Source organism: Pongo abelii, chromosome 2 (assembly GCF_028885655.2).
Source record: "Pongo abelii isolate AG06213 chromosome 2, NHGRI_mPonAbe1-v2.0_pri, whole genome shotgun sequence".
Classification (NCBI taxonomy): Eukaryota; Metazoa; Chordata; class Mammalia; order Primates; family Hominidae; genus Pongo; species Pongo abelii.
Genome location: NC_085928.1, coordinates 168,958,323 through 168,977,667, shown reverse-complemented (window position 1 = coordinate 168,977,667; position 19,345 = coordinate 168,958,323). Strand labels below are relative to the sequence as shown.

Here is a 19,345-nt window from a genome sequence, read left to right as displayed (position 1 = left end):
ATCCCAATCCATTTCTGAGGTGGTTATTATTTCCAGTTGCAGATGAAGAATGTCCTCTCAAATGATATATCTTGGACACATAGAAATAGTGGCAGAGCTGCTATTTTAAGTCACATCCTGTTACCCAGGCAGCGCCTCATTCCATGAGCCACAGTGCCCCCTATAGGCCAGATCATAATGGGAACCAATGGGAGAGAGAGGCGTGACCACAAAGCAAGACCCAAGCAGGAGGAAATAATTCTAAGCCAAAAAAGATTGAGAATGTCTCTAAATAATTCCAGAGATTTTTCCAGACTTATTTATAAGATCATGCTAATAATTTCTGAAAAGGTTATCAAAATGGAGTTTAGAAAATACCATGCTATGGTTTCTTTCCGTGATAATCCTATTAGACAAGCTACAGATCTCTGGGAGCTGGAAACGAAAAGTGTTAAATATTTTATGATATGAAATTGATTAATAAAAAATACACAGGGCATTTCCTACTGTTGTCCTTTGTGCAATAACTAATATTTTTTAAGGAGAAAAGATTACTCTTTTTAAAAATCATTTTGATATCCACAAGCTCCATTCCCTAACAGTTGCTATTCAAAATTCCTATTTCTAAAACAAATTTTTCTGTTACCACATGATACATTGTGGTATAAGGGCACTTATTATGCAAATTGCTAACATAACTTAATATTATCTTCCCTTCTGTTGCTCTTTCATTTGGCATTGAACAGCTGAGGTTTGAGGTTTTAATCAAGGAGCATTGAATGAAGCAATTTATAAAATCAAATGAGGGTTTTAAAAATATTGTTTCATTCACTGCTTATAACTACCAAAGTGTGAAGTAGTCTTAGAAATGCATGAACTGATTGCTTGACCATGTCTAAATGCAGCCTTCTTTTCAAGTAATATAGTGGAAGAATAAAATATGGAGCCCCAACCCAATGGGTGGCCCAAGAAAAGGTAGTTATCTCTTTAAGTCTCATTTTAATTATCTGTAAAATGGTGATAATAATAGTGCGTTTCTTTGTATGATCACTGATAGGATTAAACAAGATAATAGCAGAGTGCCTGCCACATAACAAGTGCTCAGCTTGTATTAAGATAATGAATTTGAGCACTTATACTTAAACGTTACTTTTGTTATATATTTTAAGGCAGAAATGTTCTAAGAACTATATTAACCACTAGGCTTAGCCAAAACAATCAGAGCAGAAGCATGCAGAAGCATCATTATCAGCTCCACACAGGAACTCAACCAGATTAGTGAGCTGATTTCCCGTGTAGTACATGCCTGGGGTAGAGAGTTGAGATAGGCAATAATTGCAGTTATGGGAGTGGGGCTGGAGAGCAGCTGGCAATGTCCAGAAGTTAGGTAAGGGCATGTTGGCCTCCATTAAGGTTGTGCTAGAGGTTAGTAGAAGGAAGGCAGGGACTTGGGACAAGACAGGCAGCTGATCAGATATGAGAAGATAGAAAATTGTCTAGGCAGTAACAGCTATAGATTAAACCCAGAGAAAGAGGGCTGAGGTTCAACAACCTGGAAAAGATCAAGCAAGAGGCAGGGCCTAAAGAACTCCCCAGGGACACAGCTCACTGACAACATTTGACTTGCACTGAAGGCTTTTAACACAGAAGTTCCAAATGGACTCATGGTTGTTAGAGGAAGCTCATTTCTTGATGACAGGCTTAGTCAGTGTAGGCCAGGGGTCATCCTATTCCCTCCATAAACTTGAGGTCCATTCACTGGAGGGTGAGAAAACCAAGTCTTCCTATCTGGGGCTCCTTGAGAGTATGTATGAACCCAGTGGGTCTGGCAGGCTGGTCAAGGTAGAGAAGAATCACCTTCCTTCCACCAGGCAACTTGTCCCCAGGTGACTGCAACTCCCAAGAGATGTAAGGATGAATCTTCCCAAAAGGGGCCCTGGCAAACTGATGATCACAGCAGATAAAACAAGCTTAGCTCACTAAACTCCAAACAACTACACATAAAGTTTTCTTTTAAATTATGACTTGGATATTTTACCTAAGTGACAAACCAGAGACTTGGAAGCATCCCAACATGTTATATTTTCATATTTTATTTTTTACATTTAATGTCACATCACTGTCATTATCAATATTTAAGTCATTGTTATAATCAATAACTTCTATTAGAATTCTGGGCAGGGCCTGCTTGCTTTCTGACAGCTAATTCTTTTTGAAAATCTGTTCTGATTCTAACTCTTTTTTTTTTTTTGAGACGGAGTTTCCCTCTGTCATCCAGGCCGGAGTGCAGTGGCGCGATCTCGGCTCACTGCAACCTCTGCCTCCTGGGTTTCAAGCTGTTCATTCTCCTGCCTCAGTCTTCCAAGTAGCTGGGATTATGGGTGCAGGCCACCACACCCAGCTAATTTTTGTATTTTTGGTAGAGACAGGGTTTCGCTATGTTAGCTAGGCTGGTCTCAAACTCCTGACCTCAAGCAATCTGCCCACCTCAGCCTCCCAAAGTGCTGGGATTACAGGCATTGATTCTCACTTTTTATAGGCAATCATCGGTGAGCCAGACTGCCATTCACTGAATACTGTCATCCTTGTCACATGAGCACAGAGCTAAAGGATGATGATATGGTGGGGCTACAGGATGCACCCCCAATTCAGTCTGATATACCTTATGGGAGAACAAATTGCTGGGAACATTTGAGGGAGGAAATATCTTCTACTAAAAACCAACAAGGAATCAGGAGGCTAAGCTAAATTAAATAAAGTAGAACTGTTAGTGAAGCTGTGCAGAGATATAAATGAACTTGATGTCTCGTGAACAGGGAAGAACACGCATTTATGCACAAAACACTTATTCTAGAATCGAAGCAGTACAGCAGTACAAATATAAAACAAACATATATTCTCATAGGAGTCCAATAAAACCAAAAGTCTAAGCACCCTAAAGCAACACTAAAACTTTTAGATATCACTGGATTCAGCAGCAATTGAGAATTGTCGTGAATTGGGGCTGTGAGAAGGTACAAAAAAGTAAATCCAAACATTTAACTCACAAAGTGATTTCTAATATTGAGTTTCCATCATTCAAATAAAATCCCAAAGTCATCTAATTTGCACTTTCTATTGGCATTTACAGCAAAGACATCTTAAACACTCAATTCTCACTTTAGTTTTTACCTCACAAATCATGAGTTAGATACAAACGAGAAGCCCTGGCATTTTCCAGTGTAGTTCACGAGTGCCCTCTAGTGACAGTGAGGTCAGTTAGGATAAGTCATTCCTCTAAATAATTGTTTTAAAAAGTGAAGATTCACTAAATGTTCAATTTCTGCTGTCAATTAAAAATGGATCTTCTGCTACTTTTATTTGCATTGCTATAAATTCAACTTACTCTCTCTCTTTAAATCCATATCTAGGCAAAACCATTTATTAGAGAATATGCAATGCAACCATCTGAAAACATTTCAAATACAGTAACTTTTACCTGATCCCAAAAAGAATACATTGCGTTGAGTGTTGGGAAACCTTTTTACCACAGAATAAACATGATAACCAAAAGCAAAGGAAAAATTTTTGGAAGTAATATACTTGTGTAATTACTTCATTTCTCTAACTTTTCAGCATTTCAGTGACTGGTTACAAATCATCACAATGCTTAAATCCACAAAATCCTGGTTCATAAATCCCTCATCACTGATTTCTTCCCACTTTTGGTGTTTTTTAAAAATAAAGACTTCCAGCAGATTCCCTTATTCCTTAATTCTCTGTCTCAGATTTCTTAAACTGGTGGCCTGTAGGTCAATTGTGGTCTGTAGGCATGCTTGCTTTACCTTTTAAATTTTCTTACTGGCTGCTAACACTTAAAAAATACAGATTTCTGACATCTCCTGAAGAAAGAAAATCATATTTGGCCATGCCTGCCTGTATCACCACATGGTGACACATTGTCAGGAGCCAAGTGCACTGCCCTTCGGGTGAGGTCTATGTTCTCCATGTAGCTAGGGGCACAGCTCAGCCACCTCAGTCATGAGGGTGACTTACCTGGCCCCTGGAGACATTTAAGTTGCAACCCCTGAGTGTGTGAGCACTTTCAATTCTTCTGATAAAAGTTCTCTTTCTACTCCTTATAACCAATCTTATATTCTATCATATTAGCACCACACAATAAAAGAAACACACAGCACATACTAAAAGAAATATGCTATTATAAAGACAAGGAAAAAAGACACCTCCGTAATAGAGAAATGAGAATACATAAACGCAATCTATTTTCTCCAGACTTGATAAAGTTCACTTTGTGCTTATGAATTGTGTCTTTATTTTGAGGTGACAAAACTCTCACCATGGGTTCCTGTGTAGCAAACAAGCTACGTAGATCTTCACTGTCACAAACCACCTGCTCACATCCCAAGATTTCTCTCTCAGAACCAAAGTCTAGGCTTTCAGTTGAATGTCAAGTCGGGACATAGAAAAAGAAACACGACACTCACGGGTGTGCTGCTGTCAGAGAAGGTATTCATGCTGACAGAGCTGCTCAGCTTCTCTGAGGAGAGGGAGGGTGGGGATGGGCTCCTCTTCCCCAGGTGCTCCTGCCGCTGCAGGTACTCTCGCCATGCTCGCTGAATGCTGAAAAAAACAAAACAAAACAAAAAACAGCACACACAGGATTATTGTTGGATCATGGCCCACAGACTCAGAAACTCACAAGGAGTCTGAAGGAATTGGCTTTGGTGACAAGGGAAGTAGAACACACAGAATGTGATGCAGTGAATCAGGAGACCTGAACTTTAACTTCAATCCAGCCATGGAGACTGTCTCCCTACCTTACTGGTTTGACTTTCACAGACTTGACTGCGCTCAACTGGCCTAAAAGAGTCAACTTAATAATAAAATTCATCAGTCAAAACAAACTAGTTTGCACAAGTAAATGTACTTTGATTTATGAGACACCAAACTCTTTCAATTTTTCATCTTATATTTTAAATGAGAATAATAAATAGGCTGACTACTACTGCATTCTTTCAATGTGTGATTTTTGAGGGGCCATTCTGTGCCAGGGTCAGCCACAGACTCTGAACAGGGACTCTGCCATGCACAGCTCCAGAGCTGTCCTTTGCATGACCGCAAGGTGAAGGTGTCAGTGATGTGCAGCGCAGTCTGCATGGCCAAATGCAGTGTCCCTGCTGTGGGGCACAAAGCAGGCGAGAGCACCACATCATGGGTTTTATATACTGTGGAAGGGAATAGGAAATGGACAAAGATTATAAATAAAGAAATGGACAAAGTGTTACATACTACTCAGAGAATTAATGTAATGTCATTAGGCAGCTATTTCAGGTTTCACCTAAGGAAGTTATTTTCTGTGATTAGTATCAGAAAAAATAAATTATCTTCTGCTTAGGATAACAGAAAACTCTTCTTAATATAAGCTAAGTGATTCCCCCATGGACTGTGTATTAATCCATTTTCATGCTGCTATGAAGAAATACCCGAGACTGGCTAATTTATAAAGAAAAGAGGTTTGATTGACTCACAGTTCTGCACAGCTGGGGAGGCCTCAGGAAACTTACAATGATGGCAGAAGGCACCTCTGCTGAGTAAAGGGGAACCCCTTGTAAAACCACCAGACCTCCTGAGAGCTCACTATCAACAGAACGGCATGGGGGAAATTGCCCCATGATTCAATTATCTACATCTGGTCACACCCTCGACATGTGGGGATCATTACAATTCAAGGTGAGATTTGGGTAGGGACACAGAGCCAAACCATATCAGACTGGCTTCTGATCTTTGAGATTAACATCTCGATTTTCATAGGGGGTCACTGAACACAGTCTAACCTCTTCTGGGAGTTAACAGTTCATGCAGACCAGTTGTTAGGATTCAGCCTTTTAAAATAATTTAAGATAGCTGTATTAATTCTATCACTATCTTTTCTAAACTCCTGGAAGCATCTGATCTTCTGTAATTCTTTCACACACAACCTATGTCATTTCTGAAAAAACTATTTCTGAAAAAACTTATTTATTCTCATTTGGCTGGAATAGTTCAAAGATCATCAATTCTCAATGGTCACAGCATATAAATAACAAAAAAAGTGACCACATTATTGAATCTGTATGTTTTCCCTAATTTATTAAAGGTCTGGGAATTATAATGCTCAAGGAAAAGTCCATCAACTGTAGTGAAAACAATACTTTTGGGTCAGTAGCCAATTCCCTGAAGCTAGGAAACTTAAGCTTTAGGGGTTCTTACTTAAAGACCAGGAGCCTCTTCCAAGATCCTGATGAGGGGTTCTTCATGATTTGTATAGAATTGTAAAAATAAGATATTTTTAGAGTTTTTTTTTAAAGGACTCTTCAGATTATACATACTTCAATCCCCACTAAAGCAGAATCTGGCACGAATTTGAATTATATTTGCTCACTGTTTTATTATGGAATCTTGCTCAAAGTGCATTTTTATTTCTCTGTTTTTCTTTGGCTTAAAGATTTTAAGCAGAATGGGAAAGGGAGTCCTGTAAGATTGCCTGCCTGAGTTTGGTGGTCTTGTTGCTTCTTCAGGACCCACTATATCAGGGAGGAGTGAACTTAAGGAAGCTGTCGGTGATGTTCACATCCTCTGAGTTGCTTGGGGTATCCCAGAGCCCAGCTAACAAGTTCTGCTGCTTGAAGGTTCCTAAAGTCTCTAAACCTGCCCATCAAAAGCTCAGAATGTGTAACATTTTAAAGGCAGGTTAAAAATTAGAAAATGTTGACAACCAATAGAACACCCACAACTTTATAGGACTTTGAGGTATTCTACACTGTCCTTTTTTCCCTTTAAATCGTCTTCATTATTCAGAAAATACAAAAACAAAATATAGTGGCCATTGGAGATACTACATTTTAGCTTGTTGAACACCAGAGGGCGGTGTGACACCTCTAAAGAACCAAATAACATTGGGCAAAACTGAGATGAGAGGTTTGCAAAGGAATTTGCACTTAAACATCCTCTTCTCCCTCCTGGTTTTACGGAATTTGGAAATTGGCATACCAGTTCTCCTTAAGTCAGATATTAAGAAGACAATATAATTTTCTTCCTAGTTAATGGATATCCTTTTCTTTTCTAATTTATAAGGTGACAATATTAAGTACTTTGAAAATATGTATTTAAAACATCTGTGCACCCACTGACTTTAATACAGGAGCTGTTTTATTTTGTAATTTATTTTATAGTCATCCACATATGTGAAAAAAATTTATTACATGATCTTATTATTTTTAAAACATGCTATAATATGATATATATATTTCTCATTACTACTTGTCCTTCATAATTACAGTTTTAAAGACTAGATGATAAGCTGGACGAGTCTTTAAATTAGCATTTGGGGTCAAAAAATGACAGGGCCAGCATGTCACACCAGGCTATTACCCAAAATTGCTACATTGTTTTTTAATGATGGAGCTATGCTATGTTATTCTCTGTATCATAGAAAAGTGTTTACATGTTATTTACTCCCCTTGGCCATTCCTACAACATGACCTTCAAAGATTAAATTGTTCCAATATTAAGCTGTCTTAATACCATCTCCAGATGTTATTTTACTGTAAGAGGGAACTAAAATAAAATTTAGAAGCACCTCATCTCTCAATCATAAGGAATCACTTTCAGCCTTCTTCTCCTAGATTTACCATAATTCCTGCTCACAAGTCTCCTTTGTGGCTACAGAGTAAATTACATACTACCTTGACATTTTTTTTTGAAACTAGACAATGCTATTCATTATAATTCTTTAAAGGCTTGTTGAAGTAAGAAAGCACGTGTTGTGTGTTCCTGTATTTTGAATTATAAATAAAGTGTAAGGGTTTACTTCTAAACAGATGACAAATACATTTTCAACAATTTTTTTTGCTAGGTCAATTCCTGTGTATCTTCTCTCATAGCAGAGGTGGCACAATCTGCCTGCCTCTGCCCTTTTTCTGTATATCCCTGTTTGTTTTACAGCGCAGTTGGCTCTGTCATGCACTCACAGCCACTTGGGGGACTCACAGCCTGTGCAGTCCTGGTTGCCAATGCATATGTTTATCTAGAAGAGGAGAGGAGAGGGTTCTCAGAGAGCGAGGGTGCTTAGAGAAGGCTTGAGGGAGTCCTAGCATTTTAATTAGTCCTGAAGCATGGATGGGATTGAGATTGATGGAGAGGAAGAAGATCTTTGGGCAAAGGCACAGAAGTGAAGACACCAGGCAGGAAGCAGGAGGATCCCAGAGAAGAGCAGTAAGTCTGAGGCTACAAAGATGGCAAGAGGCTCTCAGAAGCCACCTGGGGTCAGGCTGGGGGCAGACTGTGCAGTGCGGCGCAGACTGGGCAGTGTGGGCAACCCTGCTTTGGTGCAATTGATAATTGGTTTCAACTTTTCAAGAACAGCCAGAAATCTTGATTTTTTATGAGAAAGTACTATTTCTTATATGTTACCAAACAATTATAAAAAATTCAAAATACATTATAGCTCAAGTAGGCTGAATTTAGGGATGGACAAAAGAGGACACCATCAGAGAGGATACATCAAATCCGAGTATCTTGGAAACAATAGCTGATATACATAGAACTCTTTTTTGTGTTCATTCTCTCATTCAATCCTTACCACAAGCGAGCTGTGAGGGAGGCACCATGATTATCACATGGGTAGATTTTGCATGCCCAATATTAATTTTTCCTTTTCATTGGTTTTGTGGATCCATCAACTCTCTACCCATGAGCTTTGGATGAAACAGATCCTACCCTATCACTGTAGAGGGTGGCCCATTCCCCCGGGCTGACTAGCCAGAGGGCCGTGGTTGGTTCAGTTTGGAGATGTACACATGGTTCAAGCCAGGTCTATTAAAGGCTGCTCTGGGGATTGTATTGAGACAACTGAGAAAAAGGCCCTCTTTTTCATCCAAAGTTTCAGCAAGTAGAGCTGAAACTACCTGCAAGCCTAGAGCTGGCAGTGGCCACTTTGTTGCAATGTTGTGAGAGCCCGCAGGAAAATGAATCATGGAAAGAGCAGAGTTTATAGAAGAAGAAAGACAGATGCCTGATAACCTTGCCCAATCGCCCAGGTTTCAGTGTGCTTAAAGCACGTTAGACCATGGGTGTTTCTGTTATGTGAGTCAATATAATCTTTTTTACATCTATAAATTAGTTTGAGTTGAGTTTCTGATACTTACAACCAAACAGTCCTGGCCGGTCTCAGGAAACAAGATGGGAACTGATCATCATTCCCAACACTCAGCAGATCCCTGTCTCCCCATTACATTTGTTCCCTCCTTATGGTTCAGCAAAAGGCAGAAATAGAGAAGCAGGATGGAGACAGTGAGTTTGGCTTGTCATATACTGACTGTGAGTAGAGAAGTAGAACCTCTACTTATTTCAGTCTGTTCGTTGATTTTTCTATGTGCAGCTAGCTAAAACTATCCTAACAGATATATCATATTTTCATCATTTGTTATCTATCCCAACACTGTATCCTGATACAAACTTGCTCAAATGTCAATACAGAGCCACTGCATGCAACAGGCAGGTTTCCCACAGAAACTGCCCTCTCTCTCCAGCCTGCTTCCCCTCCACTCCAGCATCCACTCGGTTTGTAGCTCTCGACTTCACTGCCACACTGATGGATGATGCTTCCTATGCACCAGGGCCTATGCTCTCTTGGCTCTTTCCACAGGTCTCTTCTCAAATACCCATGACTCTGCAGACTGTCAAGAATGCCAAAGTTCTCACACATGAGAATTTGGGCAATTTGGGTCCCGGATCTATAACACTCTTTTCTTTATGAGGACTGAGAAGGCACTTCAGAAATAATGCACCCAGGGTTACTGAGTCTAAGAAAGAAAATAGTGGTCCTGCAATACTATTAAACATCCAAAAAGAAGAGTATCAGATTAGGCCAATCCAAATGCCTCTTTTCAAACAAGTCCTCTTCCCCCACTAGAATGTAAAACCCTTGAGGGCAGTGACCACTCCACAGTTCTAGGATATATGACAAGTAGGTGATTAACAAATGTAATTCTTCTAACATTGCATCCCAGAAATAGCTCAAAGAAGAAAATGTTTTATCTCATGATAAAGTGTGCTTAGAGTCATAGAGGTTCTTGCCTAGTTTACCTCTCATGAGCTGTAGCTTTAGACAAAATACTAAACACACTGGCCTCCCTCTTGCTTATCCATAAAATAGGAGTAAGAATAACTTCTTTGTAACCCTTGCAAGAAGTCAAGGATAATGTATGTAAATTACTTAGCCCAAACTTGACAAATAGAGCTCCTAGAAAAACTATTATAATTACTTAAGGAAAGGACATATCAAACACTTTCAAATACTTTGAAGTCACCTGTGCAAATAATCTAAGGATCCCTCCTGGCAATATTTTATTAGCCCAAGAGGACATAAAAATATGTTTGAAAAAGGTATGTTTGCATGGAAAAAATACAGTAGACTAAATGTCTCGTCTTGAATTTTCTCATTGAAAGCTGACTACAATTTAATAAGACACGTTAGCATTCTCATTTTACAGAGGAGTGCAACTGAGGCCCAGAGAGGCCACTGGTGTTCCCAAGGTCACACAGCAGGTAAAAAGCAGAGCTGGGATTTGAACCTAAGTTACTCAAATTCCAAAGTCTGTGCTCTCAACCACTCTTCTCTCATATCTTCTTTTAATTAAATTTTTGACTAAAGTAGATATGTATTACTCTCAAATGCAATTTAATAAAGGTTTACTAAACATCTTTAAAGTTCATTTGGGAATGCTCTCTCTCTCTCTGTCTCTCTGTCTTTCTCTCTCTGTCTGTCTTTCTCTCTCTCTGTCTCTCCCTGCCACTCTCTCTCCTTTATAGAACCTAAATGTTGTTTCATTACAAAATCAAATATAATAATAAAAACCAGGAGAGGGGTTGAGCATATTTATTGAGCTGACTTTCAAAAAAGCAATTTGATGCACTCTTTTGATCCTCTGGTCTAATACTCAAAATTACCTCTTAACAGTTGCATTCATGAACCAGGTAATGGACCTTTTGTGACACTCCCTTCAACTTTGATACACACACCCTCCCCGACACTCACACATTTTTTCACTGAGCCACACTTTCTGACAGGCCTCTGCCTCCTGCCACTGATACTTTGCGCTGCCACACGCAGGTTTGCACTTTCTTATAAATTCTTTCCTTTTCACGATGTCCTGAGTACGAGGAAGCATCTGAGACCCTTTCCTGCTATTCTGACCCCATCCTGGGATTACCACAGGTAGACAGTGAAGGCAGTCCATACCTGAGAACAGGTCTCATCTTTCCTCTCTTTTACATTCAGAGATTGCCTTGCCACAGCACCTCCATCACCCTCAGGGCTTGCAGGCACTAGACTAGCCAGACACCCTGTATGGGAACTGTTTACTCTTTTCTCATCAGGGAGGGGAAAGGAGAGCCTTCAGGAGAGGGGATTTTGTGGTGGACTGACCCTCACTTCCCTCTACCCCCATGAGAAGATAGACTTTCAGTTGGTCCCCACCAAAAGAAGTCAAAAGACCCTAAGAGAAAGCCTGTGATAATAGAGGGTGACTGTGGTACCTGGGACAAGGGCACATTTTTTTATACCCAATGCTCTTCAGGACTAAAAAAACTTCTCTTGGAAAGCAGGAATGAGAATACCCCAAGATTGTCCCTGTTGAAGATGCCACGGTCAGCTGGAGGAAGGCACTGCTTGGTGCATCATGGGGCAAAGCCCCCGCAGAACAAGGGGCACAAACCCATTGAGGATGTGCAGCCTATACCATTGGGGGGGCTTACAGGAGACCCAGTGATCCCTTCCCTCAGAGTCCCAAAACACAGGACAGTTGTTAAAGGAAACAACTGCTGAGAGTGAAAGTGTCCGCCATCTATTCATAGGAAACCTGGGGCAGTCTTGGTATTTAGCACATGGGGGTGAGAGAAGTAACACTGATAAAGGAAGGGAGAAGGAGGGAAGGGAGAGGGAGGGAAGGAAGAAGGAGGAAAGGGAGAAGGAGGGAGGAGAGAAGGGGAGATAGAAAGAGGAGAGGGAAAGGAAGGAAGCAGAATACACAGCTGTAGAAAAGGTCTCATGTATGTAGAGAGGAGATTTTCAACCTGCCATGAGAGTTAAGAATTTAATAACCAGATTAGACAAAAGTCACTGAACTAGACTAAACTCTCCAATGGGATCAAGTTCTATTGTTGGGCAAGATTAAGTTTTCTCTCCCTCCTTTCTCTCCAGTGAACAGAAATGGGATCCAGAATTATTAGAAGAGATAAAAACCATTCTGTTTGCACCTCATTGAGCTGAGACTCCTCCAACAAATCAACAAATAAAAATCTCAGGCTCTCTGAGCTGCCTGGAATCTGAAGCACAGAGATTTTTTTCTCTGCCTTGTCCTTCTCCTGGTACCTACCCTACAGCCCCTACATATTGAAGGTGATGGGAACTGAAAAAGACCCGGGAGTTTTTCTAACTTAATTTCAGCATTCACATTAAACACTCTAATTTTTCATACACCAACTTTTCTTTCACCAGCACATTTTCATTTAATAGAACCTTATCTTAATAAGAAAATTCCTAATGATAAAACAACCTATGTTTGCAAACTAATGTCCTGTGTAGTGAGGCTGACACACTGCTTACACAAAATGATTCGATAGCCTGATTCATTATGTATTTAGTAAGTGTGACACAGAACTTTCTAGCTGGGCACCCCACTGGTTCAGAAGTCTTGTTTGGACTTTATCTTGAGGGGTAGCCTTCTATGCTCATGCAGAGGCAAGCTTTTTACTGGTGACCAAGGTTAACATAGATTTACAGGGGTATGTATTGGTATTTGCTTTTATCCACCAGAATATTATGTATTTGTGTGATTTCTGTTTTAGTTCCTAAGTCCAGCAACAACTTGTTGTTGTTCAAAGTTGTACACACCTCAAGGTGCCCTTCTTTAGGGTGATTTCTTTTCTAAAAGGTTCCTCCTTGCACTTTTAAAAAAAGATCAGTGATTCCGGCCAAGCTCAGATATGTTAACATTCTCGTTTAAATTCTCATGCTTCTTGGAGTGTTATACTGAGTGTGTGTGTGTTTGTGTGTGTGTGTGTTTGTAAGGGAGGGGGTGGGGAGAGAGATTAAATATACACTCACTGGCATTTCTCATATATGCTTCTGAAGGAAAATCAGAACAGGAAAAGATCTCAGAAAACAGTCATAAATATTTTTGAAATTGCTTCCAAGGTCATTATAATAGGCCCCTTCTCTACTTAAAATGGTTTTAGAAGGTTAATATTTTGTTCTATAATAAAGTCTTTCTCACTTTGGATCTTGTTAGTTTAATTTTGTTAATATTGAGATGTTGTTAGCACTATTTTAAGGTAATAGTCATTTATAATAGGGGGAGGAGTCTTACATTTGGGTATCTTAACAGAGGATAAGAAGAAAAGGATAGGAAGTGAGAAAAAAAGAAGAGAAGAAACATTTTCCCAAAATAATTGAACAGAAGCTGAAATAGAAAGAAGAGGATTTTTAAAAGGGTGTGTGTGTGTGTGTGTGTGTGAGATAAATAGATGGCTTGAGGTGGAAATAACCAAATTGTTCAAAGATAGAATTAACCAAGTTACTAAGATGAAAGGCAAAGGAAAATGCTAGTGGAAGTTAAAGGATTGTACTAGACAAGAAATGGAAAAACCAAAAAGCGGTAAAAACAATGGCAAGCAAATAATTCCCTGTACTACCCAGTAGATGGTGCTGTGCACCCAAAGTAGCTATGTTCCTGCTTAGAAGAGGGAGGAAATAATGTGCAGGACATGAATGTAAAATAAAGATGCATAACTGTTGTACCCGAAAATTCCAGATTTATTCAGGAATTCATAAAATTAGAACTAATTGCTTAATTTATACTTTGAAATAACTTACATTTTCACCTTTGATTCCAAGGGCTGTAGATTGAGGGGATACTTTTCAATATTATTCTCTGCATCCATGGCCAGCTGGTGACTAGAAACAGAAATAATGTCTCAGTATCTCTCAATCCAGAAGGCTAACATTTATAGCAATAATACTGCTAATTTATACTTATGTGTAAAATAAGATATAGATTCAATTTTCTTTAATTTATTAAAGTTCCTGTTGATGGATGATGAATGAGTAACCATATCATGAAAAAAAAATGTGGCTTTGACTTTTATTTCTGTTGTCCTTTTGCTGTTCCCAACTAACATTTATAGCTATGGTATGAAAATCATTTCCTTTAAGAGAAAAGAAAAGGAGCATATTGGACAATTTCAGGGGGAGAAAAAACACAAGGAGATGGTTATAAATTCCATGATACTGGCCAACTAGTAAGTTGTAGAGAAGACCTTACTCATCCCCAGTAGTACCACTGCCACTGGACCTTTCCTCCTTTCATTTTTAAGCCATTTCAGGGCTTCCACTGGGAACAAAGCATGGATCTCTGACCTGTAGAAAGGCAGAGGGCTATAGAGAAATGATCACTGCTTTCAGTGAGCTTATAGCACTCTTCGTGCTACAACGATCAAGAAGGGCTTCAAGGAGAAGGCAGCTCTTGGGATGAGTTTTGAAGGACGGATAGGAAGTAGGTAAGTTGAGAGTGAAGGGCAACATATGAGGAAGACAATAAAACATACAGTAGAGGTGAAAACATTCAAAGGATATTTTTAGAAAATAAAGAGAAATTTGGTCAAAGTGGATGAAAAAAATAGAACAAAAGGAAATAGGCTTTGATAAGCAGAAAGCTAATAGTTACTGGTCCCATAATATGTATAACACACTGTCATAGACATTTTATGTGTATTATCTTATTTATCACAGTAACTTCCATTAACTAAGTCACTTTTCCCACTGTACAGCTGAAAAATCTGAAGCTTGGAGAGATAATGTTAAATTTACTGTACAGGAGGAACCACATTAAAACTCGTATCTCACTGCTCTCTCCACCAGAAGGCACTGGTTGGAGTATTTTAATATCAGGATTATTAAACTTAATCCCACTGACTGAATTTTTCATAGGTAATATGTTTAACATCCCAATTCAATACTCATGCATGTAGTAAGGTAGGGGCACGTGTGTGTGTGCAATAAAAATTTCAAGAAACATTACTCCCCCAACTACATGTGATATACTTTGATTTTTGAATTATATTTGAAACTTTTTTTAAAAGGTCAGTGGTGACCTACCAAATTTATTTAACAAACCATCAATAGATTATGATCTACAGTGTGAAAAGCTTTTCACACTGTAGATCACAATCTATTGCAGCAGGGAGCTCCATGCGTTTAGAGCAGGGAAATATGATAAATGGAGGGTTTAAGGATGATTTGTGGTGGGAGTGAGCAAGGAGAGTGAAATGAAACTAGTTAGAAAGCTATTCAAATAGTCCAGGTTATGAGGACTAGGATTGCGGTGGTAGTAAAGAAAAGGGAAAAAAAGAATAAAATTGTGCTGGAGAGATCCCTTAGAATCACGAATGTATTTTTTTCTTTTTAGAAAGGAATGTCCAGGCGGTAGGGGAAACATAGGAGAGCACATAAATTCCTACATGGCAAGTAGGTGCTGTCAGCACCCCAAGATAGCTTGGGGTTTCTCACCCTGATTGTTGAGGGGCAAGGAAGCACTCTTGTTTACTCTGTGCCGTTGGTATTCAGGGTCCATTACTAATTCATTGTTAATCACTCATTCTACACATATATTTAATGTCTCCTGTGTGGCAGGAATGATGCAAAGCATGGAGGATAAAATGGTGAAAACACTAGACATGGTCCCTGTTCCTGTGGTCCCACAATCTAGGAGAACATGAACATTACACAAGTATTTGCAAGTGTGACAGATATTATTAAAGGAGATTCACAGAGGAACCTAATCCTGGGTAGGTGGGCACAGAAAGTGATATGATCTGGCTCTCTCCCCACCCAAATCTCACCTTGGATTGTAATAATCCCCCCATGTCAAGGACGAGACCAGGTGGAGATAATCAAATAATTGAATCATGGGGGCAGTTTCCCCCTGCTGTTCTCATGACAGTGAGTTCTCACGAGATCTGATGGTTTTATAAGGGGCTTCCCCCAATTGCTGGGCACGCATTCTCTCTCCTGCCGCCCTGTGAAGAGATGCCTTCTGCCAAGATTGCAAGTTTCCTGAGGCCTCCCCAGCCATGTGGAAATGTGAGTTAATTAAATCTCTTTTCTTTATAAATTGCCCAGTCTCAGGTATTTCTTCATAGCAGTGTGAGAAAGGACTAACACAGAAAGTCTTATTTTTATAATTCTATATATTATATATATAGACTTATGACAAGGATACTTTAAGACTCTTGTTACTTATTAATTACAAATTAAGCAATAAAGTTATATATTGTAGGGCCTGTAGATATGCAACAAAGACAGAGCTAATGTTTTCATAAAGAAAATAAAACTTTCATAATATTAACACATTTGCTAATTTGGGGGTATAATTTATATATCCTCACCAAACTATAAACTACCAATACCTGTTGGTTTAAATCTGATAGCTTTAATTCATTCCATCAATAATTGTCTGTAGGTAATAAAATGATTACTCCTCAGTACAATGTGTGACTTGCAATCACACATCTCCTACCAGAAACTCAGGCTGATTTAATATTTACAAAAATATGGCAGTCAGCCTAAGGTCTTACTTAAGTTAATAAGTGATTTTCCTAAACAATGGAGTCATAAGTAGCCTTCCAATTAATGGCCTTACCAATTGCTCTTCTCTGTTTATTGGCACATGCCAAGCTTCGCTAAGCTCATGTGTGTGTGTGTGTGTGTGTGTGTGTGTGTGTGTACACAAATGCATTTGATTGGCTCTGCCAATGGTCTCAGATAGTATGGAGCTGCAGCTTCCCTCCCCTTCACACTAAGTGTCTACCACAAAACCCTGTTGAGCATTCAGAATAAATGTAATGTTCCAAGGGGGAATAACCAATCAGCTGTTCTGACACCACTATCACTTAACTTATGGTCATTTCAAGTAGCTGAGATGATTTACAGCAGCACCTAAGTCAGCTGCAACTATAACGAAATGCCTAATCTGCTCACTCAAAGTACACCAATTTTTCAATCAAATTTGACAGCATTCAAGGACATAGTCCTGACCTGAAACAGACCAAAAAAATCTCCAGAATTCCAGGCAAATGGGTATAGTTGTTAGGGCTGGTGGTCACTGCTTGTTTTCTCTCTGTCCTGGACAAGCATGAAAGGAAAGGTTATCCCCATGGGCCCATGTGCTTTGAAGGAAGTATTTAATTCCCATTGCTGGAATTCCTCAATCGGGATTGAAAAAAAATAAGCACACAAAACAAACTGGTCATTTCCAGAAGATTTTAGCTTTCTCAGGCCTCTGGATAATAAAGCGGAAGGAGTAGGGTGGGGCAGATGGAAGCCCACATATATACCATTAATTTTCAAATATTTTCCTGAGAGCAGACAGCTGAGAAAGATACATGCTGGTGTTAGTGAGAGGTTTAATATAGAATTGTGGTCAATTAGCAGAACAAAAAAAACTTCATTTCCTACGTTAAAATCAATAATGGGCTGGGTGCAGTGGCTCACGTCTGTAATCCTAGCACTTTGGGAGGCCAAGGCGGGTGGATTACCTGAGGTCAGGAGTTCGAGACCAGCCTGGCTAACATGGTGAAACCCTGTCTCTACTAAAAATACAAAAATTAGCTGGTGTGGTGGCAGGTGCCTATAATCCCAGCAACTAAGGAGGCTAAGGCAGGAGAATTGCTTGAACCCAGGAGGTGGATGTTGCAGTGAGCCAAGATCACACCACTGCACTCCAGCCTGGGCGATGGAGCAAGACCCCATCTCAAAAAAAAAAAATAAATGATGAAAAACCAGCATGGCCAGGTTTAATAAATAAATGGGCCAAACATCATAGAGAAAGTGTGTCCTTGGAGAATTAAGCTGCATGAGGAGATTATTGAATAAGTGAAATGAATCTAAAATATATTTACACTACTGGTTCTCAACCCCAACTCCGCGTTAGAGCTACATGAAGGAAGCTGTTAAGAAATACTGATTCCAGGGCCTCATCCCCTGAGAATCTAATTCAATTTGTCTAGAGTGAAGCTTAAGCCAGGGCATTTTTATTAAGCTCCCCAGCTGATTCTAAGTGCAGCCAAGGTGAAAAATAACTGATCTAGAACTAATGTCATTACAACACTAATCTCTATAAAAGAAAAGTCTTCATTCTAGTGTCAGCAAAAAACTCTTTAGTTATTGTTTACATATAGCTAGTGATGGTGGTGGTGGAGGGAAATTCTACTATTTTATTCTTATTTATTCATATTAACAAGAGCAGGCATAATAAAAATAAATGAACAGAAACTTCATTTGGTCAAAGGGCTGAAACTGCCTTTCAATCTGATGACATGCCAGCCAGATTCTTAGGATCATGCAGATGGAATGAACCTTTGAGATTGTCTTGCCCAAACCCTTGCCCAGATGGAAAGGAAAGGAGCCAGCATTGAAGGTATCAGGCTATTTTGGGCTGTCTCATTTAATGCTCTCAATAAGACTGTCAAGTCAAGACTACTATTCTCATTTTTAAAGATGAGTATAGTGGGGCAAGATGGTTAAAAATTTTGTCTAGACTGACAAAGCTAAGAAAAAGTAGAAAGAGGCATCAGACCCAAAGTTTTCAATTTTCCAGGATATTTTTTAACAACATTTCAGATGTATGGTCATTTACACTCTTCTTGGGCACTTCCAGTATCTTATCAGCTACTGGGGCTCAGCACATACTGTAAAGTATGGTGTTTGGCATGCTGAGTTCTTTGAACCGAAGGAGAAGAGGCCTCAGAGCAAAGTCACTTTCTCTCTGACCTTCTCTTGCCCTTCTGCCCCTGCCCCTCTTTCTTCCATGATGCAAGCCATAAAAACCAGAATTCCTCTTCCACAAGGCAGGTCATAGAAACCAGAACCCTTCTCCCCCAAACAAGCTACAAAACCTAAAAATATTCCTCTTACCTTCCCCTGCCTTTCTGTATAAAATCTGGTCATAAACAAATTTTCTGACCTACCTAGCCTGATGGAAAGTCCTAAGACCCTCATTCCAGAGGTTCTTGCCCCATGCCCAAGAGGAAGGAATGCTGCACAGAGAGGCCAAGAAGAATCTGAACTGACAGCCTTGCTGGGTTTTCCCATCTCATACAGTAGATCCTTCCTTTTCGTCCAATCACATTTCTACAGGGCTGTCCATTCTTCATCAAAATTAAGTATAAAAGTGGACAATTTTCCCTGGGTTTTCATTTCTGAAGGCTCCCATGTCACATAGAACCCTGATTAAATAGACCGGGCGCGGTGGCTCACACCTGTAATCCC

General features: G+C 39.5%; 1 protein-coding gene across 2 annotated transcripts in view; it reads right to left on the bottom strand.

Moving 5' to 3' along the window:
• Positions 1-830: 830 nt before the first annotated feature.
• The window catches only part of IQCJ (IQ motif containing J), a 189,240-nt gene continuing 170,725 nt past the window's right edge, over positions 831-19,345 (bottom strand). The window contains exons 3-5 of one of the 2 annotated variants that reach the window (XM_009239468.2): positions 13,895-13,975; positions 4,464-4,599; positions 831-1,923 (exon numbers count right to left, since the gene is read on the bottom strand). In XM_009239468.2, the coding sequence (XP_009237743.1) occupies positions 1,735-1,923; positions 4,464-4,599; positions 13,895-13,975 (406 nt within the window). In that variant the 3' untranslated portion in view covers positions 831-1,734. The remainder of the gene's footprint in view (positions 1,924-4,463; positions 4,600-13,894; positions 13,976-19,345) is intronic. The other variant, XM_009239469.2, reaches the window with a different exon arrangement.